Source organism: Copadichromis virginalis, linkage group LG2 (assembly GCF_057382275.1).
Source record: "Copadichromis virginalis isolate Kocher_CV1m ecotype Utaka linkage group LG2, C_Virginalis_male_GT1.1, whole genome shotgun sequence".
In the NCBI taxonomy this organism is placed as follows: Eukaryota; Metazoa; Chordata; class Actinopteri; order Cichliformes; family Cichlidae; genus Copadichromis; species Copadichromis virginalis.
Window position 1 is genome coordinate 26,858,539 of NC_140619.1, and position 25,364 is coordinate 26,883,902.

The following is a 25,364-nucleotide window of genomic DNA, read 5'->3' on the forward strand; positions in this document are numbered from 1 at the left end:
TTATAGTATATAGAAATTTTTATGATTTTACAAATTGTTGTACAAAAGGTCTTGAGACACCCCTAATTTCTTTATATTTTGCTAGGAAAATGGGAAGTAGGTGCAGTCATTTATTGCTATAAATCTATTGATTTAAACATGCATGACAACACAGTACAGAAGGCAAAAACAGAGCTTGTACAGTTCTAACAGGCTTGAAAGTTATTATTTGGTGTGACAACCTTTATTCTTTAACCCAGTCTAAACTCTTAGACAAGCTTTCTTGTAATTTCTCTGAGTAGTCTTCATTCCATCAGACCTGTTGCCACCGATATCAGTCCAGTTCTTGTAAACTTGGCATACCTCACCCCTTTCTCCCTGTTTCTCTTCCTTGTGAATGGTTTCTTGACAGCCACCCTTCCACTGTGACCATTTCTGATGAGGCTTCAGTGAACAGTAGATGGATTACTTGGATGGGTCAGCTGGATCTCGCAGGTCCAGCAAATCCAGGCCTTTGCTGGATTTTGCTGTTTTCTTAAAGTCATGACTTTCAGATACTGTTCATCTGCGTAGTTTTTATGTCCGTCACTTCTACTTGTACAGTTTCCTCCAAGTTTTTTTTAATGACATACTGGATACAATGCAGAGATTTGGGAAACACCTTGTTGGTGTAAAAGTACAGTTTTATGTCTGTCAAACTGTCTTTGGCAGTTTTTGTACCTTCAACTAAACAAATTGGAACAAACTGTGTTTTTTGCGACAGACTGTTAACAACAAAGTGCCTGTAAAGCTATCTATCTATCTATCCTGTCCCATCTAGGGTACACCCTGAACAGATCGCTAGGGCCAACCATTCACACTTATAAACAATTTAGAATTAACCTAATCGCGCTCACCGCATGTCTTGGTAGGAAGCCAGAACCCACGTAAACGCAAAAGCATGCACACTCCACACAGAAAGGCCCAGGCCAGATGGTGGATATGAACCCAGGACATTCTTGCTACGAAGCAATAGTGCTAACCACTGCTCTACCGTGCTGCCAAAGGCCAAATTATATTATTTAAAATTGGTTCTTTGAGTGACACAACACTGGTTCATCCATTGAGTTTATTGCATCTTTTTTCATGACTGATCCACAGGTCAGTGTGTGGTGCCTTAAGAAACCAAACCAAACATTCCTCTGAAATGGTCAGGTAGAAGGACTGGACAGAAAACGAGCGAAAAAGGAACCAAAGAAAAACTTTGAAAAACTTCAGAAAGCCTGGAGAACAGCACATGTGTAATGCTGTGGTTATACTGTGGACATGACATCAGTGAGATGCTAATTACTCTCCAGCTCTGTCATGGGTATATAAATATGAACCTTGTTGGTAAGTGGTTAGCCAGAAGCTCATAGTTTGAAAATCACAAGTTTATGGGTTTATGGTTGTGGGTTTGTTTTGGAGTGGCTGAAAATCAAATGCTGTAAGTTGGGCCAAATGTTCATGATTTTCTCAGAAGTTGCCAGAGAATGTAGTTACAGTCAAGCAGCTCACATCAAATAAAAGCTAATGTTGCTGCAACTATATGTTAACCAGTGATCAAACCAGACAGAGAAGCTATGGTTAGGGTATATTCAAAGTATAAAGGCATTTTAGAATACACAAAATATCTACATTTATAGATAGATAGATAATATGAAACAAGATATATGGAAATAACAATAACTTTAAATATATTTATATATTAGATTCCTCAAAGTAGCCACCCTTTGCTTTGTTGACAGTGGTGGAAACCCTCAGCCTTCTCTCAATGAGCTTCATTATGTAGTCACCTGAAATGGTTTTCACTTCACAGGTGTGCCTTGTCAGGGTTCATTTGTGGAATTTCTTGCCTCCTTAATGGGGTTGGGACCATCAGCTGTGTTGTGCAGAAGTCAGGTTGGTACACAGCTCACAGCCCTATTTGACAATTGTAGGATTTATTTTATGGCATGAACCAAACAGCTAAGTAAAGAGAAACGACAGTCCATCATTACTTTAAGAAGTGAAGGTTGGTCAGCCTGGAAAATTGCTAAAACTTTGACTGTGTCCACAAGTGCAGTTGAAAAAACCATCAAGAACTATGCTGAAATGTGCTCACATGAGGACGGCCCAGGAAAGGAAGACCAAGACACTCTTTTGTTTTGTTTTTGTAGCCATTTCTCCTGTTGCTGGGTTTTAAAAAGTGGGGGTTTTAATTTTTGTGAACAAGACCTTCTCATGACTCATCGAGTGATGCCACTGATCAGCCAATCGGTGGCATGCAGTCTGATGATGTCACACTTTAGTACCTGCCCATATCACTTAGAACCGAGCAGCGGTGAGCAGGTACTAAAAAACTTTCTTGGTACTAGTAGGGTGACTAACGGTCCTCTTTTTTTTTTTGCACTTCTTGACTTGTAAAAGCCTATATGACATTTTTTATTTCACCATTCATTAACCGCACAGAGAAGATGTCGTTTAAATGTGTTTAACTGTTTGTTTAAAGAAAACTTTAAGTTCTTCATGACTGGGCCAAGTGTCCTCTTTTTTTGGAAATCAAATTTGGTCACCCTAAGTTCTAGGTACTATAACCTAAAGGAAAACCCTAAAAACTGTGGTGAATGGTGCCAAGTCGACCTGAGTCGGTACTAATGGAAAAGAGGCTAAGGAGTCACCTCTGCTGCTAAGGATTAATTCATCACCAACCTCAGAAATCGCAAGTTAACAGCACCTCAGATTAGAGCCCAGATAAATGTCACACAGAGTTCCAGTAGCAGACACATCTATTTGGCCTTTATGGTCAAATAGCTACTAAGAAACCACTACTAAGGAAAAGCAACAAGCAGAAGAGATTTGTTTGGGCCAAGAAACACAAAGAATGGATATTAAACCAGTGGAAATCTGAGCTTTGGTCTGATGAACCCAGATTTGAGATCTTTGGTTCCTCCTGGCGTATCTTTGTGTGACGCAGAAAAGGTGAACGGATGGTCTCTACATGCATGGTTCCCACAGTGAAGCGTGGAGGAGGAGGTGTAAGGGTGTGGGGGTGCTTTGCTGGCGACACTGTTGGGGATTTATTCAAAATTGAAGGCACAGTGAACCAGCATGGCTACCACATCATGCTGCAGCGACATGCCATCCCATCTCATATACTTGGACCATCATTTATTTTTCATCAGGACAATGACCCCCCAACGTGTGTGTGTGTGTGTGTGTGTGTGTGTGTGTGTGTGTGTGTGTGTGTGGAGAGAAAGAGAGACTGTAAAGAGGTATTTGTCTTTTTAAAGCCTGGCCTCTCTTAATGGTAGTGGGAGCCTTTTATTCCAGGCTGAATTTTGGCTTCCTCCTCTATAATGAATGACACTGTAGAATATTAAAATATGTGATGACTTTTACAGTCAAGCAAAACAGACTACCAAAAACTTGCTTTGATCAGACCTGCTGCAGAGCCTGAAGCGTTTTTGGGGATGAAAACAAGTCTGACTCCTGAAAGTCCACAGTGTCAGCTTCTCTGACTTTTATTTGGGGAGTTGATGCCAATATTATTTTGTGTGTCACATTGGCTCCATGGTGCATATTATAGTCACATTCCCTCTCTTTACCCCCCGCAGACCTGACATTTTTATTACATTTTACCTGACCCTACAGCCACTCTCTTATTCTTCCACTTTCAGCTGCTTTTTTAGGGGTCATCATAGATCATCTGCCTTAATCTCATCCTATTTCCAGCATCCTCCTCTGACTCATCAACACTCCGGATGTCTTCCTTCTCTACATACAGGAGTCTTCTCTTTGGCCTTCATGTCCTCCTGGCTGGAAGCTCCATATTTAATGTCAATATTATGTCTCTCAAACTTTGCCTCCAACTGCCCTAGACCTGACCTGTCCCTATGATGTACTCATTTCTAATCTTGTCCATTAGAGGAGGGCGGATTGATAGTATCAATACCAAAGCTGGTACTGGCATGATAGACTTGATAGTTTCTTTCTATCCTCTAGGTTTGGTATCCAAAGTCCTTTAGAGACAGGTACATTTCCAGGTCTCAAAAAAAAGTCCAAAAAAAGACAGTTTAAAAATACACAAAAAGCAGAACGGTGTGTTTTGTTGTGTTAGCTAATTATTGTGGAAAGTAACATTACAGTTATTTAGTGGTCATTAAAATGTGTTCAGAATTGATGAATCGTCATTAATTTGCAAATAAAAAATGATTATTCATCTCTTAAGTCATGACACATGCTGTCCCCTACATGAGCTGCCTTTATAAGTCAAAAGAATCTGTAGTGTTATGAGCAATACTGGCCCTGTATTTACTTGCTATCTGATTGATATCATAATTTGCAGTATGGCACAGCACTAATAACCCCTTCCAATAAAAACCTTAACATCATCAACTCTGCCACCTCCAGCTCCTCTTTTTCATCACAGCAGGTCTCAGTAAAGTCTTGTAAACCTTCCCTATCGCTCTTGCTGTTCCAGATCACCCCTGACACTTGTTTCCACCTACTCCACCCTGCCTACACTCTCTTCTTCACCTTTCTTGTGCACTGTCTCTAAGTGCAGCAAATATTTAAGTGACCACTGGAGAACATGTTTTTCTTTCTTTCACTTTTAGGGCAATTTTTTCTGCAGCCACACAGATATAGTTCAGGCTTATAACTCAGAGTCTCCATACTGAGACATCATTGTTAATTTCAGCAGCATCATATTGGGAGCTTCTCACGTCAGTGCAAGTGAGACACAAAGCCTCTATGTTTAGGAATTTGAAATACTTTCAGCTATGAATCCTAGATTTATTCACATCTATGGATATAAAGCATTATTAAAATGTTGTCATAAAAGTGGGTAGTATAAATCCCTCCACTGAGTCTGCATTTTTGGTCTGTTTCTTTTAAGTAAATGCTTCACAGTTGGCTTAAAAGCATCACCATTCATACCCGCAACATTCACGCTGATGCAAACTGTCAGTTCAGAAGTACTTTCAGTCTGCCGCTGCATCAAGCTGACACATTCAGTTCAGTGCAAAACTAGCCAGTACAGGCATTGCACAGAAGGTTGATGGTTCAGTAGTGGATATTGGATATACGCTCCAGTTGGACTGAGAAAGAGGCCTCGGCCTTACTGAGATTGCAATGTTTCCAAGTGCACCTTGGGTCCAATCTTGTCCCCATCCACCCCAAGTGGAAACTCCTTTTGTGTTACTGACTCAGATGCTGAACACCTCATCTGCTTGTCGCTTCAGGAATTTCACTTGTAGGAAAGGGTTTAAAAAAGACTGACAATCTGTTCAACCCTTACTGACTGACATTTCTCAGGTGTGGAGATGCTGTGATTTTATATCTGCGTAGATCTCTCTCGCCTTCTCGCTGAGAGTGTGTGGGTGTTTGTGTGTCTGATGCTGAAGCAGGTGGGGCGCTGTGATTGTTCCATTTTGAAGAGCTAGCTGCCTGTGGATTGAAGAAATGTAGGACAGCAGCCTTTTTAACTCAAGCTGACTTCCACCGCAGCCCCTCTCCTCATCCCTGCCACTCCCACCATTAAGCCAGCAGTTAGTTGAGTTCACTGTCATGAGAGATTTTCTGTCACGAGCAGGGAAACTATGCAAAATGTGGATTTGATTGGTAGTCGAGACTTTAGCTTTGTGTAGCAGTACACTGTAAATACGGAGCATCTCATAGTGGTTTAGCAGAGGTGAGAAGTTTTTTTTGGTTGAGGAACTTGGCTTATAAAGTTTTTTTGTTTGTTTGTTGTCCTTTTACTGTTCAGTAGGTTTGTAGCTGCTGAGTGAACTTTTGTGCTGTTTTGGGCATTGCTCATAAATCCATCACTTTGAACTCTGATTCACATCTGGCAGCAGATTGGGGACATGTGCGGCGAGTCACACAGCATTTTATATGAGCTATACGGTTTTCCCCAGGCCAGTCACGTAGCAATGACATATCTGAGGTCTTTTTTTCGATATGGTTTTGAGAAGGAAGCGACACACCTTGAATAAGAATGAGCTGAGGAGAGTGAGGGGAGCTCCACAGCCAAAAGCTACTGATTAGTTTAATTATAATCTTGAGGTGGGACAGACTGTTCTGTGATAAAAACATTTGGTGCTGCAGGTCTCTGTGTGTGCATGAACTAAATGCCTCTGCTACTGGTTTTGTAGAGGACCAATAGCGGTGACAGAATTTGTAAGGGGGCTTCCAGTGCTTAGTTAGGCAGTAAAATGCATCAGCGTAAACAATAACACAGGTTTAAAAGCAAAATAATACAATGCAAATATGAAAAACATGACATCATGTATATTTCCTTAGCTGGAAAAAACAAGAAGAGTTGCCATTGTGTGGTCAGCGTATGGTCAGGACAGAGCTCAGCCTCAGCTGCTCAAACCTCCACTCTGCACCCTCTGGCATCCTGTGATCACCTCATGCGTACAGACACACTGATCGCAAACTGCACCCGTTCTCTCCACATCTAAAGGGACACAAATTCAAGTGCACTGCAGGGGAAATGTGACCAAATGTGAGACTTTGTATACATTATATATATTCATTCCACTTTTATGATACTCTTCAGAACATTCTATAGAGCTCTTAGACTATAACATAGGTAGGCTACGTCAATGCACAAATGGATGTCACAAATCGATTTGGGCAACTAAGGGCTGCATGCATGTATATATATATATATATATATATATATATATATATATATATATATATATATATATATATAATGAAATCATTAGCTTCTGTTTCTCTGTATGCATCTGACTGTAAGAATGTCTTCTGGACACATGAAGGCGCCATTTCCATGCACATGGATGTTCTCTCGATCCTCTGGATGCTCTCAAAATAAAGGCTCTTACAAATCATGTGTCACATTGGCTCCACGATGAATATGCTAGTCACAGTTCCTCGTGTTTTCAGATTAGAAAATAAGCAGCACTTCCCTGGCCACGATTCTCCACAGCCCGCGTCTCCATTTGGATCACACGAGTTGTTATTCAGCAAGAATGGCACACCACAGCGGTTAAGGAGGCAGAGTATATTTATAGATTTTGAAACAGACCCCAGTCTTTATTCTGGCAGCTTTTTTATTTTTATTTTTTTTAAGTGGTGAGCTTCAGTATTTAAGTTGAACGCAGGTTGTGTTGCTCACAGTGCTCTCAGAGCCATCAGACTCCGTGTTGCTCTGTGCGCGCACGCTTTTGCATCCTCGGATTTCCATTACGCACAGGACAGCGCTCACATGCCTCCTGGAAGAGCTACCCTGTCAGATTGGAGCGGCGCGCAGCAGGAGCCTGTGTGACTGACCGCACTCAGAGCCGCCGTGAAACTCGAGCTTTCCCAACCTTTCTCACCTCATACTTCCCCTAGGATGGGCAAAGCGTGTGACTATTCTAAAGGTCATGTCAGGACTCGCGTCCTCTGAGCCTCCTAGTATTCCACAGTCAGAGGAGTGTGGTTTCATGCGCAAATAAGTTCAAGACTCCCTCCCGTGAAGTCATTTTGCCTTTTTGGTTTGTGCTTCTTCTTCTTCTTCTTCTTCTTCTTAATTTCAAATTTTCATCTGAACACTTGTAAGCCCACCATGGCAGCTGCATCCTGAGGAGGTGGTGGAGGAGATGGATGTAGAGGAGAAGGATGTGAACGGTTCGAGCTGTTTGCGGAATGAGAGCGACTGCGGGCTGAGCGCTACCTCGGCTGGAGTGTCCACTGCGCTGGCCAGCGTGCTGATCTTCACCATCGTGGTAGACATCCTGGGAAACGTCCTCGTCATCCTGTCCGTGTACAGGAACAAAAAGCTACGGAACCCAGGTGAGACGCACAGAGGATTGCAGGAAGTTATTCCTTATATTGATGCTAACTATTCAAAATAAAAGAACCCGTGTGAAAGGAAAAGATGATATGCAGAGATATTCTCATGATTTGCTCCCACTTTTTTCTTGGATGACAAATAATAGTCTCTTGTTAGTAAATGTTGGCAGTCATTACTAGTTTGTCGTGTCTCTCTGTAAATAAACTTGTAAAAGCTGTATAGTAGCCAATATTGTGTGGCATAGAAACACATGAGCAGTAATCGACCCACCTCCTCAGCCACAGGACAGACTGAGCAGTAAAGATCCTGAAACCCTACAGAGTTTATGGCATGAGAGGCAGCTGTGCAACAGATGCGTGGACACAGGAGCCTATTTTGCTTTGATTGACCGGATCTCGTGATTTTTTTTCCCTACTAAAAATTTAAAAAAAAGTGCAGAATAGAACATCGAGATGTCCTGCAGAGGCTGACTACATATCAGAGAGCAACGCACGCGGTGCATCTGATACTCTGCTGTTTTTGAACTTAAAGGTCTGGAGGAGAAAGCAGCGTGCACCCAGGCAATTATACCCAGCAGCTCCGCGGCTCAAAGTAAAGCGAAGGACGCCCTCTGAGCCCGAGCGAAAAAACACAGTAAACCTTGCGATCACAACAAAATGCTAATGGAGCATGCTAATGAGGCAGCGGGATTAGGTCAGTGTTGGGGATAACAAGGCTTTAATTACAATTTCAAATACATTACATAACATACCCGTTTTACAGCAGCCCAAAGCCATTTTGGCAAGAAGTTGAGGATCCCAGAGAATAATTTGATTATCTGCTTGGCAAAGACAAATAAATAAATAATGGCACAGTCCACTGATCTCAAACAACAGGCCAGGACTAAATGGCCTGTTCAAGAGTCCACCTTGGGCTGGTGGACCATGCGCACTGCACTGATTACAGACCTCGCGCCGGTGTTCCCCTGCTCTAATTGGGCTTGCTGACATATCTAGTCACACGCGAGTCCTCCCCACAGTTGTGCTGCTCGGTTTGTTCGCATGTATGAATAGAAACCTGAAACTCCAGTGGAAGCTCAGAGCCCATCCTGCTATCGCTTTGCTTTTTTTTTTTTCCACGTGTGTCCTTAAGTGACTGAAATTGTTGCTGCCGTTAGCCTATCAACAATCTCCTCTCTGTTCTTAACAAGCTATTTATAGGTTTGGCTCGCTTTGTATGAATGTTTAATTGTACAGTTTCCAAAAGGGAAGCATGGATACAGCTAAAGAACAGCTGTAGCTTTATACACGGGCCCCTTCTTGTTTGCTTGTTTGCGCAGGGCCTGCATATACGATTTCATGCAGCGTCACTCTTTAGGCCTCGCAAGGAGTCTAAGTTTAAGGTTTACATACATATATAAAAGCACGCACTCAGATATAGATGTGTCAGGCGGGGTGCTGAAAACATCCTATCTCTCCATTACACATTATTCAGACAGCTGGTTCGCTTCCTCACACAGCAGCAGCAGGACCTTTCCGCTCTGTTTCATTTCAACACACTCGCTTTGCACGCTTCCTCGATATACCCCCCCCCCCCCCCCCCACACACACACACACACACACACACACACTCTCTCCACCATTTAACCCCTCAACACACACCCAAAAACAAAAAACAAACAGTCATGTACATGGAAGCAGGAGGTTCACATTCTAAGTGCTGAAACATCTTGGGGGCGAGATCTGGTACCTTATGTTTCATTTGTATCAGGTTTCCAGGGGGTCTTTCAAAGTGCGCAAATGTAACAGGGCGTATCCACCAGATCCTCAAAGTGTACAGCATGGCACTTATAGGACTGCCAATGGGGTGTTAACACTACGCTTCTCCACTGGGGGTTAACCATACTAAAAATACACTCACAAAATGCTTTCGGGAGAGAGAAAGAGTAGTGCGGCACAGACAGAAAGAGAGAGAGCGAGAGCGAGAGAGAAAGAGGGTTGGAAAAAGAAAAGGATGAGAGGGAAGTAGATGGAGGAAGAGATCCCACGCTGCGCATGCGCGTGTAGTTTGCGCCCTGCCGTGCCGTGCGAACTCTAGGTCGTGTGTGTGTGTGTGTGTGTGTGGGGGGGGGGGGGGGGGGGGGGGTGTAGTGAGAGTTGAAGATGGACTTGAGTTTTTGTTAAATCATGCATTGCACCCTCCTCAGCTGCTCCACAGTCATGAATAAAACCTAGACACTTCAGCGTCCACAGGAGTAGGGGTGGGTGGGTTTAATTGAGTCAGTGGACTTGAGTGACTCAAACCAGAACCCAATTCAAATTGACAGCACAGATCCACGGAGAATATCACTTAGCACGCTCCATTAAACATGCCCCCCGAGCAGATGATATTAAGTTTTCCAGCATGGTCGTGGGGCATTGTTAGATTATTTTAATCATCTTGCTAAGCCACACCTGGAAATGTAATCTCATATTTGCAGCTCATCCATCTCGGACAGGAAGAGGCTTCTTTAAAATGACCACTTTTCACCCTACCTTGAAATCCTGTTGCACTGGACGATGTTTGTGTACCAGTGATCCTCTTTTATGCCCTTTTCAACTCCAGGCTGCTGCGTTTTTTCCTATCTCAGACATACGGCCTGTGATTGGTAGATGGGCTCTGGCGATGATGATGATGATGATGATGATGGTTTTGACCAGGCTCATAGTGGGCTGTATCACCAAAAGGCAGCTCATGTCAGTTTAATGTTAAGTTTCATTCTGGGGCCTCTCTGGCCAGAAAAGCCTCACGAAAACGAGGTCACGAAGTCGCCACTACTAATTCATCAGCGCCCGTGTCCTTGCCAAAAGGTTATTCTTGCTTATTTATGATTACGACTTACTAAGTTGAATGCAATTATATTCGGGGTATGCTCTGGCAGTAATAAGCCTTGCGTTGCTGACGTTCAGATGGATTCAGGCACTGCCAAACCCTTCTGCATGTCTTGGTGAATTCCTCAGAAGGTGTATAAATATAGTCGGGTGAATTAAAGCTTAGTAAATCAAGTTTCCAGTATGAGCAGTGAGAGTGATGGGGTACAGATGGTGGATTTGAAATAGGAACACGCACCCCAGAGATTCACATGCGTAGCAGTGAGATTGAAAACCAAATCGACCGGCAGCCCTTTTTTGTTTTGTCTTGCGGTTTGTTTGCTTGCGTTTGCCCGCATCTTCATAATGTAACTCTGTATTGCTCCAGCTTCACCCCCCCCCCCCCCCCGACACATACACACACTCTCTTTTTAAAAAAAATATATATATATATATTGTTTTATTTCCCACGTTGTTTTACTACTCTGAACCGCCAGGTTGGAACGAAGCGATGACAAATATCCAGTTTCTCTCTGACACTGTGCCCTGTGATGCGCTGTTTCAATTTATGTTTCATTCACCAGAAAAATATGACAGAGTCTCACACTGGGGAAATTCACTGGGCGGTTGCGCGGCTTTCTCGGGACAGAAGTCTCAGTTAATCTGATGCAACATTTCGCTTGTTTCACAAGTTTTTTGTGCGCGCATAGTGCAAAATCAGATCACTGCAGAGCGAGCGGTGTAGGACAAGTCGAAGGCTGCGTGTCAGCTGTCCCTAATGGCCTGTAACCAATCAGCATTCAGGTTAAGGTCTATTCAACACTTGGTAATTATAGCTCCCAAAGACGTCGACTCCGTTCTCGTATCCGTGTGTGAACATCTCTGTTTGACAGAGCGGTCTTGAGTGCTGTGAGTTTGGGTGTCATGAGCATCATCGCCGGCCAAGTCGGTTAATTAAACCGAGGTAGAGAGGTAATGGTTCGTCCAGGGTTTGAATAATCGATGCCAACAAAACAGAGACAGTCATCTGGCCGCTCCACAGCGATCCTCTCAGCGGTGTTTTAGCACTTACCTCATCCTCCTGATGATAAGCGAGTAAGAGGGTTCAGCCAGAGTGAGCTGGCCGGACCGTGCCCCGTCCAGCCGGCGCGCGCACACACACACACACACACACACACGGAGGAGCCATGTCAACGAGGAATCAAACCTCTGCACAATGACAAGAGCACAGAGCGAGCACTGGGAGCATCACAAATGCAATCTGACAGATTTGCCCACTGAGCTGACTCAAGGATGAAGAACAAATGCGTTTTATTTTTGTCCCAGCAGGCTTGAGCGACGGCTGGTGCCGTTTTAGTGACTTGGAAAATTGACTTGTCTGTAAAAACTCCAGATCGGCGGGAAATGGTGAAATCAACCATCTGATTTTCTTCTTCATGAAACTTTAAATATTCTGTGCCCCTGTTTGTTTTGTCTGCTTCGTTAGCACACCGTTTGAATAAAGTTCCAGGAGTGAAATGAAATTAGACCGGTTGCTAAACAACATAACGCAGCCATGTTGGCGTGCAGAGATTACAACAGGACCTGAATGCGGATTGATGGCCACATGTGTTTCAAATCCACTTCCAGCGCTGTTGTTTCAGCTGTTGCCTGATCAAGCAAGAGCTTTGCTCCTTTTACATTCTGGCTTCATAAGTTGTCACTCAGCATTTTAACATACACTAAAGCGCTTAATCTCTAAAAAAGATGGACCAACTCGATCTATTGGCTGCAAAACAACAGCTTTATGTTGTCCTTAACATATTGCACATTTACTCTAACCTCACACAAGGTTAATCCCTATTTTGCAAAACCAACACAATTGCGTTATGGCGCCAGCGTATCTTGTTCTTATCTGTCTTCTTATCTGACTTTACAATTTGATTTATTGTTTTATTCTTCCCCACCCAGAACAGCTGCACTGTAACAACATCACATGTCATTTTCTATAACTCATGTCATCTGAGGAGATCCAGTGTCACACCAGAATCAGCTCTGACCTCGGGAGGATGGGGGCTTGTTTGGATGTAATCGGACCCCGAAACCACCCGCGTCCTTGTTGATATGTACTTTAACTGCGTTCTAAGTATGTGACTGCATTTTCCCAGGAGCGAGGAAGCATTATTATACTGCGAAGAGCATATTATTGGGATGGACCTGCCCATAGGGAGATAACCTTTTGCTCACACTAGCTAAATTGACTAAATCTGGGCTTAATCAAAGTACAGGACAAAATAGGTTGAGCTGATGATGGGGCTCCATGAAAAGTCAGTTATAATTTGTCTTTGCAAGGGACATGAGTATCCAGAGAATTCACCGAATATTTGTTAAAATAAAAACTATATATACTAGGGAATGTCTTGCTAGTACAGCTTTGGACCCTATTTTGTCTTAAGAATTGTTTTAATGCTTTGTGGCATAGATTCAACAAGGTTCTGGAACATTTTAGTTTTAGAGATTTTAGTTCATATTGACATGATAGCGCCACAGATTCAGGATAGAAATCCCCTGTTCCACAAAGGTGCTTTGCTGGATTGAGCTCTAGTGACCAGTTGAGATGACTTGAGCTTTGTGACATGGAACGTTGTGGCTGGGAGCAGCCTTTGGAAGATGGCACACTGTGCTCATAACGAGAAAGACATGGCTAGCAACGATAATCAGGTAGGCTGTGGTATTTTGATGATTTTCAGTTGGCACTAAAGGGCACTAAGTGTGTCAAGAAATAATTCCCCACACCACTACACCAACACCATCAAAATCATTAAAATTGCCTATCTTTACCATTCTGATGCTTGAACGTCAGCAGCTTTCTTGACCATGTCTAAATGTGTAGATGTAGTTGCTGCCATTGACCATATATTTATATTTATGAGCATATGAACAGGTGTGCCTAATATAATGACCAATAAGTGCCAATTAGGAAATATTGCAGTGTGACAAATTTCACAGCAATCAGCTTCCTAGTAGTTAAAATATTTTTCCAGCTGGACCCATTTAGACCGCTCGTCTACACCTAGCAGCATTAGCATACACAGAGAATTCAGTATGGGCCTGGATCCAGATTGGGGCAATAAAAAATAATGTAGTATGAAAAGGATGTAGAGATTCTTGCTCCCAGCTCATGAAATACTAACATCAGGATCATGTTTTCATGCATGAAGGGTTATACCCCTTAAGCATTAACTCCCAGTGCACCTGGATACCTCTCTAGCTAGGTTTCCTAACATGGGGAATGTGCAAAAACCAGATGCATGTATCGCTGCTTTTATGCACTTTTATTTGACTTTGGTTGTGAATTTGACCTTTTCTATCACTCTTTGTTTGGCTAAAATGCTAAAACTACATGGTTAGATTAAGGAGAAAAACCCTGTTTACTGATGAAACACATTATTAATCAAGGGAAAGTCACAGTCAAGCCTCCACTGTCCCAATAAGCAAAGTTACAAACATGATCCTGCATATTTTACCTTCTCTTTTGGTCACATTTTGTCAGTTTTCATAACCTCCTTTTTTTTCTTTTTCTTTAGGCAACATCTTTGTGGTGAGTTTGTCTGTGGCAGACCTGGTGGTGGCGCTGTACCCCTATCCACTGGTCCTGACAGCCATCTTTCACAATGACTGGACTATGGGTGACCTGCACTGCCAGGTCAGCGGCTTCATCATGGGCCTCAGTGTTATCGGCTCCATTTTCAACATCACGGCTATCGCCATCAATCGCTACTGCTACATCTGCCACAGTCTCCACTACGATCGTCTGTATAGCCTGAGGAACACGCTCTGCTACCTGGGTCTTACTTGGCTACTCACCGCCATTGCCACTATTCCCAACTTCTTCGTCGGCTCACTGCAGTACGACCCTCGCATCTACTCCTGCACCTTTGCTCAGACCGTTAGCTCATACTATACTATCTCCGTGGTGATTATTCATTTTCTGATCCCTCTGCTGGTGGTGTCCTACTGCTACATGAGGATATGGGTGCTCGTCATTCAGGTGAAACACCGAGTTAAACCGGAGCAAAGGACCAAACTGAAACCTAGTGATGTGAGGAACTTCCTGACTATGTTTATGGTGTTTGTCTTGTTTGCCGTGTGCTGGGCCCCCCTGAACCTCATAGGCCTGGCTGTAGCCATAAATCCTCCGAAGGTTGCACCCAACATACCCGAGTGGCTTTTTGTCACAAGCTACTTTATGGCGTACTTCAACAGCTGCCTCAATGCCATCATATATGGACTGCTCAACCAAAATTTCCGCAAAGAGTACAAGACCATTCTCCTCGCTCTTTGCGTTCCTCGTTTGCTCCTCACGGAAACTTCAAGATGTGCCACAGAGGGACTGAAGAGCAAGCCTTCACCAGCTATAACAAACAATAATGTGGCGGAGATAGATGTATGAACTTTTACCGGGAACGTGGGTGTGTCCTGTGATTCACAGAATGCCTTTTCAGGATCTGTTTCTTTTTCATGTTGTAAAGATGCATTTGTGTTTGGTGAGGACACTGCTGCCATCATATTCCTTCCAGCTTGCTGGACACTTTGCACTCCTGTTGAGAACAAACATCGATTGTATAATTATAAGTATTTTGTGTTCAATAGTGAGTTTCAAGACAGATTAACAAACTGGGAGGAAAAAGTGCAGAAAGAACAAATTACTGGGAACATTCAGATTGTATATAGTGGCCAGCTGTGAAAATTATTTTCTTAAATTCTCAAAATCTTTCACGAACACTTAAGGTCCGATACTCTTTGGGTGAGGGACCTACTTTTAAAGCCAAGTCCCAGCATGTGTATATCACGTGTACGAGAATGACTCACTGCCTATTTGCACAGAACAATTACGAGTATGTCAGCACCATGGTGATAATGAAATAAATGTATTTTCTATGGCCACAGTGTCTTTGGGGTCTTAAATACAGTAATAATTATAGAAAAGCCTCAAGGTTTTATTTTCATTCAATAGAATCCTTAATCTAATTTTAGGTTTAAACAGAAGCTGTTTTATGGATCAATTACCAAAGACTTAATGCTCTTATTTGGATGGTAGTGACTCAAGAGTATTAAAACTGGGGCAGGTGCCAATTCCAAAACACATTTCAGTTTCAGTCTAACTCAAACCTCGTATTTCTTCTTCAGCCTGAGTGAGCATCTCAGCCTCAGTTTCACTGGCTTATTAATTCACCGTGATGCTGTTTCACCCTTGGGTTCATCTTCTGAGCAATGACGCGGTGGAACAAATTTTGGAAGCTTTTCTTCCGGTTATAATTGAAGAAATGAGGGGGGAAAGCAAGTATATCACAATGGGTTTTTATTTGTTAATGCAACAAAGCATGTCTTGTTGTTTGAAAAACATTCTCTCATAGCTTTTTGGCAGATCTTTGTCAAACACGACTGTTTATTAACTATTTCTAACCATTGCATTCATATGCCTATCAGACTAGGACATTTAAAGCTCTGGGCATCGCCCTTTAGACCCTAAATGATTTAAAGATTGGGGAGACTGTGCAATGAGGAAGAACAAATGGTAAACAAAGCTAGGCTTCTTCTTTATAAAACGCCTGGGGGACCTGATAAGCATCAGGAAAGAGGAGATGTAGTTCGTGATAGTGCAAGGGTGCCTGAGCACATGTCACCCCAGCCAAGATGAGCTCTGACAGCCTCCCAGCACAACTTCCACCCAGCAAACAAACTGAGCAGTTCACCTCACAGGGAGGCTGCGAGATGTCAATGTGACACATTTTTGATATGATGCACTGTTACTGGAATATTAAAGAAATTACACATGTGTAGCTCGGTATTTGTAAATATCACCGGCATGTTTCACATTTATCTACAGGTCGACTGTCCAGCTTTTGCATTCTGCTGTGCTTTGAGGCAGCTAACCTTGAATAGTTTTCCTGATGTCTGACTAATTTAAATCGTCAGTGGAGGATTACAGATGCAGAAATAGGAATCTGAATTCACGAGGGATGTTGGCTCAGCACTCAAGCTGTTTTACAGAGCCAGGCGGCGTCAACTCGCTCAGGAGCAGCAAAATGACACAAAACTGTTCAATTCTGCTTCTAACAAATCAATGTGTGTGATGTGGAAGAAAAGAAGCAGGCCACATGGCAGCGCAAGGTCGGCCACAGATGAGTGACTAAAGGGGCTTGAGGGGAAATGACAGCATTCACTACGGAACCAAAGAGTCACAGACGGATGGCTTGGTCACCCTTCTTCCCTCTGCTTTCACCTTCTACTTTTCATTCTCTGCTTTTTCTGCTCCTTTGAACCTGTGCTGTTTATTTTCTCTTCTTGTCCCCTAAGGCGTCTTATAATAGTGTCACATTTTGTTTGAAACAAAAGGTTAATAAAGAGAGAGAGCTTAAAGAAGAAAGGTTGATCACTGCGTCACACTGGTTAGCCAATTATGCATCACATCACTGTTAAAGAGCAAGGCAAATACCCAAGATTTTTTTGTTTAAATCAATTTGCAGATTTTGCTCACTGTGACATAAACAAAGTGCATCACCAGGCAATCTCTGTCCATCAAAATGAGACACAGTTACAGGAGTGTGAAAAAGTCTTGAGTCATTTGTTTTCATTTTATGAGAAACATGTGAAACAGGTACATGGAAATACAGTACATAAGACAAAAGTAGCGTTTATACAATTTAACAAACTTGAAAGTCAGTACTGGTATGACCACCTTTATTCTTCAACACCGCCTGAACTCTCTTAGGCAATCTCTCTTGTAATTTCTTGAAATAGTCTCCAGGAATAGTTCTCCAGGCTTCTTGAAGGACATTCAAAGCTCTTCTTTGGGTGTTGGCTGACCTTTGTTCTGTTCTCTGTCAGGATGATCCTACACTGCTTCATTAATGTTGAGGTCCAGGCTCTGGGGAGGCCAATCCATGGCCTCTTGTCACTGATTTTCAGTCCAGTTCTTGTGTAATTTGGCATGCCTCAGCCTTTTCTCCCTGCCCCTCTTATTGAAGACTGGCATCTGGACAGACGCCTTTCCCTTGAGACCATTTCTGATGAGGCTTCAGCGAACAGTAGGTGGATCAGCTGAAGGGTCCTTTGCAGGATTTTTCGTATTTGTGAAAGACATGACTTTCAGATACTGCTCATCTGCTGGATGTAGGTTTTTTTTTCCTGACACTTCTTTCATCCTCCACTTGTCCAGTTTCCTCAAATCTTTTAAGCACACACTTCACACATGCTGAGATATGCCACAGTTTTTGGCTAATAGCTCTTTGTTGGTGCAAAAACATTGTTTTGTTACTGTCAAGCTGGGTTATCTTTGAGACTTTTCATAGATTCAAGTAAAGAAATTGGGACAAATGATGCATTCTTCCAAAAGGCTGCTAGTAACAAAGATACAAAATGTAATTTATTATACAAAATGAATTTTGCTCTTCTCTAAGTTGTCTGTTGCGTGCGGACACAACACTGGTACACAACCACGGTGGATTTCCAATCTATCAAGATTTGATTTCCAGAGACTCAAAACTAATTTGACAAACTAACATAATTTAAAATCTAAGGATGTTTTTTGATACTTGGATACTTGAAAAAAGTCTTTTCCAGTCAATGACTGTCTGGAGTCTGCCAGACCTTTATGGAGCTGCGGTCAGTTGCGGCTGTTTGTGAGTCACTATGACGTCATTTTTGTTTTCAATAACTGAAAACATGCTCTGTTGGGTTGAGATCAGGTGACTGGCTGGCCTATTCAAAAGTAACCCAAGGGTTTCTTAAGGCAAAGAAATGGGAAAGTTTTTTAATAGGCCAGCCAGTCACCTGATCTCAACCCAACAGAGCATGTTTTCAGTTATTGAAAACAAAAATGACGTCATAGTGACTCACAAACAGCCGCAACTGACCGCAGCTCCATAAAGGTCTGGCAGACAATATGCTTTGGGTCATTATCAATTTTCACTGTGAAGTGCTGTCTGATTTGATTTGGAGCATTTGGCTGAATCTGAGCAGAGAGTACAGCTCTGTACACTTCACAATTCATCCTGATGCTTCTATCAGCAATCACAGCATCGATAAACACCAGTGGCCCACTTCCACAGGAAGCCATACATGTCCATGCCATAAAACTGACTCCGGCATGATTGGCAGATAAGTATGAGCTGTTTCTTTTTCCCCATACTTTTCTCTTCTTACCATTTCCTAGAGTGTGTTCTTCACTTGGCTAGATGCAGTGAAGTTGTTTTTCTTAACCAGAGAAACAATTCTAGTATCATGCACTAGTTGTTTTGACATCCCTCTGGACTTGGCATTGATAGCATTGAGAGCTCCAGGAACAGCTACTAAAGGTAAGTTCACCACTTGGAATCTCCTCCAGATCTTTTATCTACTCAATTTATTCTGGAATAATGAGGTAACAAGCTTTGGCCAGCCAGGAAAATGCTTGTCAGTCAGTTGTCCAGTTACTTTTGAGTCTTTGAGGACTAAACATGAAAATGGGTGTAACTCCTAACCATTTAGGCAAAGCTTTTGTTAAACGCCTTGAAATAAAGCTAAAAGTTTGCACTCCCATTGCACATTTACCTCACTTTATGATTATATATGCATAATTATGCCAAGCTTCCCCTGCTTTACCAATTCTTTCTCAGCCCACTCTACTGTTCCCCTTTAAGTTTTATTGTTACATGTAGCGACACAGCACTCATCCACAGTGCTGAGGAAAGTACTTAAACTATAATGCAGGTCTCAAACAGAGAGAGTCCTATTGCAGCAGATCACAAGAGAAAAAAAAGTCAGTGGACATTAAAACCTCAGTGCCTGGTGTGCACTGGCCAGCAAGATGATAGTTGTAAAAAAACCTAAAAAAGAAACCTGTCTTTATAAGCCAAGCATCAACGCACACTAACACTCTTTCAGTAAGTTTTTATTACACTTACAGCAATGTCACAATTGATTGTCAAGTCGAGTTATATTCATTTTACCTGTCTCTTTTCTCCTACAGTCCACGTGTCTGCATCTGTTTTATTGTGACACATACTGAGTGGAGCAGAGAGTACACTGGGTACATCCACAAATATGACGCAAAATGCTGCTGACACTCTGGAAACATGTTTGCTTGCTGATTAGCTCTTATCAGTCAAAAAGACATTAGCCAAAACATTTAAGCTATAGATCCTATTTACCTGTTGTCCTTCTTTTATGGGTAATCTTTCCCCATCGCTATAGCTTCTTCTTTACATGAGGAGCGATGCTGCAGGTACTGCTCTAACATAACCCAGCTTAGCAGTTTTCTAAACAAAGAAAGAAAAACCTAACGGTTTCCATAAGCAACCAAACCTGTGGTTTCCTTTTAACCAAACAATGCGATCTGTTTACAGGTGTGCAAGCATGCATGGAAATTATTTTGAAAAAATCACTCATCTAGTGAGTTACATCTATTCTAATTTGGTTTCGTTTTAACCCTCTGAGGTCCACATGCCAATCCACTGCAATTGTTACACCCTTTTGCACTCGCCCAACAGTGAAATAACAAATGTTTCACAGGTTAGAGTTAAATGGCATATATATATATATTTCTCCTCTGTAATATTCTTGAGATTTATAATTAAGCAATTTGTATACATTACTGCTTTTTCTTACATTTGTAAACTTTGTAATATATTGTATTATTTAATTAGTTTAGTCTGTTACCGTTACTGTTTTGGAGCAACTGTAACCCACATAATTTCCTTAGGGATCATGAAAGTATTCTGGTTCTGATTCTGATGATTAATCCTATTCCTACTCCGCACTGTGGGGGACCTACACCAACCGTTGTCAGCAAATGGGGCTTTGCAATATCAAACTAAAATGAATACCTCAATCCTAAATATCTAGTGGCATGTTCTTTAATATGTACACACACAGAATGTGATTCTGAATATTTTTGCTTTTGTATAGATTATTTTATAGTTTAACAGTACCACCGTCACACAAAATATACATATATCAATGTCTATGCATATATCAATATGCATAGACATTGATATATTGTCATATGCTGTGGGAGTGTCTGGTTGGGCATGGTCCAGGTTCCTGTCATCCGTCCTTTGGGGTGGAGTTGGCCAGCTCATCACCTGTTTTCAATCTCCGGGGCTCCACCTAGAGGGTTTTTAAGCCAGCACTGCCTGCCACTCCTCGCCAGTTCGTCCTGCTACCATCTGTGATTCATCATCCGTCGCACTCACCAGTAGTGCTGGTTCCGTCTCCATCCTGTTTTTCCGTCTGCTCGGAACCCAAGGACCACATACACAACTTCTTCTCAGCCTGCCCTTCAGTCCATACTCTCCACCTCCTTGGAATCTGGACCGGACTCTCCCCACTCTCGATCCTCTCTGGAATGCTCCCATGGCAGCCTTTTCCCCCGCTTAATAACCAGGGTCTCCAAGTAAGCCCAAGACTATCCACTGGCACTCCATACCTCTGTCCCTTACTCGTTTGTCACTCAGTAACACCTTTCTCCTGTGTTTACAGAAAGTTCCCGTTCGAGTTCTCCCTGTGCTCTACGCCTGTTTCCCCGCCCACGGATTTCCCTTAGTTTCTGCGAATGGTTTCTGTTAAACCCAGTTCTGTTCACGTTTTTGTTCCTTCTAATAAATTATACATAGTTCGAGCAATTGAGTCTGCTTTTGAGTCCACCGCATCCTTGTTTGTGACATATATAGTTTGAAGCCTACGCTTTCAACACGCTTGTCTTAAATCAGTGATGTGATTTGGATGCACTGGTGTGTTCGTTGAATCCAGAGGGTTAAAGCACCATTTAAATATTATTTCTAAATCATACTATAATGACTATAATATGTATATATATAGCTGCACATATGAAATGCACAGCTTTAAACAGTTCTCAAAATCAAATTTAGCAGTAATTTAGCGATGTAGGCTTATGATTTACAGCTAAATCAAGTTATAAATAACAGAAAGGATGTCTACAATGGTCAAGGTAAATCGCTGTACAACGGCTGATGGACTGTTACTGTTACATTTTACACTTTACACTTTACAAGTTAAAAATCCTACATTTTGAATGGTTCCAAATTATTAGCAATTACATGTTTTCTTTAGAATTCTCAACTGTAACGAATCTGATGCAAATCTGGCAAAAACTGCATGCAGGTCGAGCTTCCGCTAATAATAAAAATAATGGTATGACTTTATAATAATGTAACACTATTAAGCATTAGTAAGGTAGCGAGTGCTTAAATAATCCTTTATATATCATTAATCCTCCTTAGTAAGTCATTTATAAATACATATGGATTTATTCATCTATATATACCATGTACAGCTATCAATTCTGTATGTCACTGCTGGTAATAATCATATCATATCAATCACTTACACAGTCTCTTTGATATTTGATTTACTACTTTAATATGTCTAACCATCTTAGATCATTTTAAAATAGAGCGTCTTTGTAAAATAATAATTGTGCTTAAACTAAGTGGACTGATTGAAAAGACTGTGTCATAACTCATGTTACTCAGCAGAAACGTCCATAATAGAATCCAGAATCTGGGATGAATGGCTGAAGTGATCCCCCCACTGTGCCTGTCACTTTGTGATTTAATATGAAGGGCAAAAGCTTGAAGACATTTTTCTTTCTGTTATGTTCAAGGACAGCATGGTCTACCCACCCCGCTTTATGCTACACGATCCATCATAACTCATGACTCTATTTTGTCAATTTCACATACGTATGTGATTCTGTCCCGCATGAGTCACGTGGGCTTTCTGAGCAGCGCTCAGTCTCAGCTCGATATCAGCGGTCTGGTAAGCTTAGAGCTAAGTTACAGCGTAAAATATTGAGATAATATGTAAATAACTTGTTTTTTTTGTTTTTTTTACCGGTTTTCTTGCCTTGTTTTTAGCGGATCTCTCAGAGCTCTGTGCAACTGCACCAAGTGGAGCAAGGCATAAACTCAAATTCATCTGCTGACATGAAACAGCTGTTCATTTACTTACCTATTTTCTTCCCTCTTCAGTTTAACGTGCACATGAGAAGTGTTAAAGAAACAAATCGTTTGTGGGCGATTATTTCTACGGCAGCAGAACTCTGTCGCAAACACGGCTGACACAAAATGGATGAGCAATGAGGCATTATATGGCACAGCTCTTGCGTGACAGGATGGTTTTTTGGCCCGCTGGATGAAGCCGCACGTAACGTCGCTCTCTGCACAGAGGAATTTCTACAGCGCTTGCGCATCATTGCCTTTTACAGCGGGGGAGTCTCACTGTGGGCCTGCTGCTACAATGGCAATTCTCCTAATGCATTTGTCCATCGGGTTTAGCGCTGCCTGCCTTATCATGCATATGATGTGTTCCTACATATCCCGATGGGCTGTGGGTCACAGTAGTATCAGGAGGTTTTAGGTGTCGTACATCCAAAGAGGCCAACGAGAGCAAGAAATGGGGAAGATGACAATGATTTGATGTGACTTTATTTGTATCATAGTCTACACTGGGGATTGGACTTAACTTAATTTAATTCAGTTATTTCTGGTTGAGAAAATGTTCCCATGCTCACTATTGACAGCAGGTCTATTGGACCATTGTGCCGAAAATATATGTAGCTCGTCATACTTAATATTTAATTAAATTACCAAAATTTAATACATTTTTAAAGTAGAAGATTACAACTTGATTGACATTTATGTCAATCATAAATGTCGTGTTTGGGAAGTACCCTACATGGTAAAAACTACTGAGCCACACCTTTTAATGACTGAATTCAATGACAGTAGTATATTGCTTTTTTGGGATTGACCTTAGTTCCGGTGAAAGGAAATCTTAATCCTTTGAGCTCTGTGGGAACAGTTTGGGAAAGGCCCTTTTCTTTCCAATCATGTGGTGACCAGATCCTAATAAAGTAAATGTGGTACAAACACAGCTTTTGACCAGGACAAAATCTTGGAACTTTTCCAACCGTAATACAAAAAGGATAAAAGGAATGTTCTTATGGGCTTATGCAGTCTTTATATACTCCTTTATTTTCTGTTATTTAAGAGCTATTTTCTAGTTCAGTATTGATGCATCTATAGACTGGAATACCTTTTTCAACTACATCTGACAGCAGTGTTGGTCAAGTTACTTGAAAAAAGTAATCAGTAACTAATTACTGATTACTTCCCCAAAAAAGTAATCCCGTTACTTTACTGATTACTTATTTTCAAAAGTAATTAATTACTTAGTTACTTAGTTACTTTTTAAAAACACAATTTACAACCTGAATAGGTGATAAACCGATAGATCTTTCAGCCCAATTCTACTTTTTCTGTATAATCCATCATACAAAATGTAATCAAATGGAAAAGTCTCTCTTTTTAAAACTTGTTTTATTAGTTTTAATCTTTTAACTTTATGCATCAAGCAAAAATTTAATTATATGCAACATTCTCTGACTTGAAGAAATTTGCTTAACATTTAAACTTATTTTCTGCACATTCCAGCACATACAATTTTTTTTTTGTGTGTTTCACTCAGTCTTTCAAATAGATGCAAGTAAAACACAGAAAATAAATAACATCAAAGACTAGCGGTCCTGTTGCTCTATTTTCACCTGTAAAGCAGGAGTAGCGTAGGCGGAGGTTTGCCCTGGTGCAGGTGTGCCGCGGCGGTCAGTTGAAGAATCCGCGAGTTTCTCAGCGCACTCGGTGCTTGCTTGGAAGTTTAGGGGTTTTTTTCGCTGTAAAAAGAAGTTTTCTTCCCACGCACAACGGACACTAATGTTTTTGTCACTTTTTATGGAATTAAGCTCAAAATAAGGTCAGTACTTCCACGCTTTAAACACTCTCTCCTGCATTCATATATGATCCACTGTTGATCTGCACACAGCTTTTGTCACGAATGTTGCACTTGCTTACGTCACTGTCATGAGACATTCTGGCAAAAAAATCAGGGTTTTAGTAACGCAGTAACGCAGCGTTCCTACGGGAAAGTAACGGTAATCTAATTCCCGTTTTTGCAATAGTAATCCCTTACTTGACTCGTTACCTGAAAAAAGTAATCAGATTACAGTAACGCCCATCTCTGTCTGACAGTTTTACCAACTTTTAGCCAGTTATAACACTGACATACTGTTGACTCCCATGCAAAATTAAAACAAAAAAAGAGAATAGAGAAATAAAAACTGATTTCTCAGGGTTTTTTTGGCCACTTCACTTTTTTTTGGTAATTTTCATCATAATCAAAGCTTGTGACTTTTTGGTACCTTGTAGCTTTTGCTGATGGGAATTACGGTGTGTTCACACCGAACGCGATGGACGCGAATAGAGCGTCAGGTTTACATGTAAAGTCAATGGAAAGGCGCGATGACACGCGATTGCGGGTCCCGCGAAAATTCGGAAGCAGATTTGCGTCGCGAAAACGCCAAAACGCGTGAAACGCGCGTCAGTGTAGCGCGTCTGGCGCGTTTGACTCGCGAATAAAACCACGCGCGTGAGTTTTTGTGTTGCATTTTGTGCATACGCGCGTTTCGCGTCTACCGCTCGAGTTGGAAAAATCTGAACTCCAGCGTCAAATCGCGCCGCGACAACCAATCAGGAGCCTGGTGACGTGGCTGTTACCTAGGTCAAAGGGGCAGATCCAGCCAAAGCCTTTCATACTTCAATGGAGGGGAAGGCTAATCAATGCGGTAGCAAACAACTCGGAGCTGTACAACACCAGCTGCTTTCAGTACCGAGACAGGAATAAAAAGGACCGAGCTTGGAGGAAGATAT

At 41.8% G+C, this 25,364-nt stretch overlaps 1 protein-coding gene across 1 annotated transcript; it reads left to right on the forward strand.

Annotated features, from left to right (window-relative positions):
* Positions 1-7,058: 7,058 nt before the first annotated feature.
* mtnr1c (melatonin receptor 1C) lies at positions 7,059-17,680 on the forward strand. The gene is made up of 2 exons (XM_085476253.1): positions 7,059-7,788; positions 14,184-17,680. Exons 1-2 carry the CDS (start codon positions 7,596-7,598, stop codon positions 15,047-15,049), a joined length of 1,059 nt encoding a protein of 352 aa, XP_085332379.1. The 5' UTR covers positions 7,059-7,595; the 3' UTR covers positions 15,050-17,680.
* Positions 17,681-25,364: the final 7,684 nt, after the last annotated feature.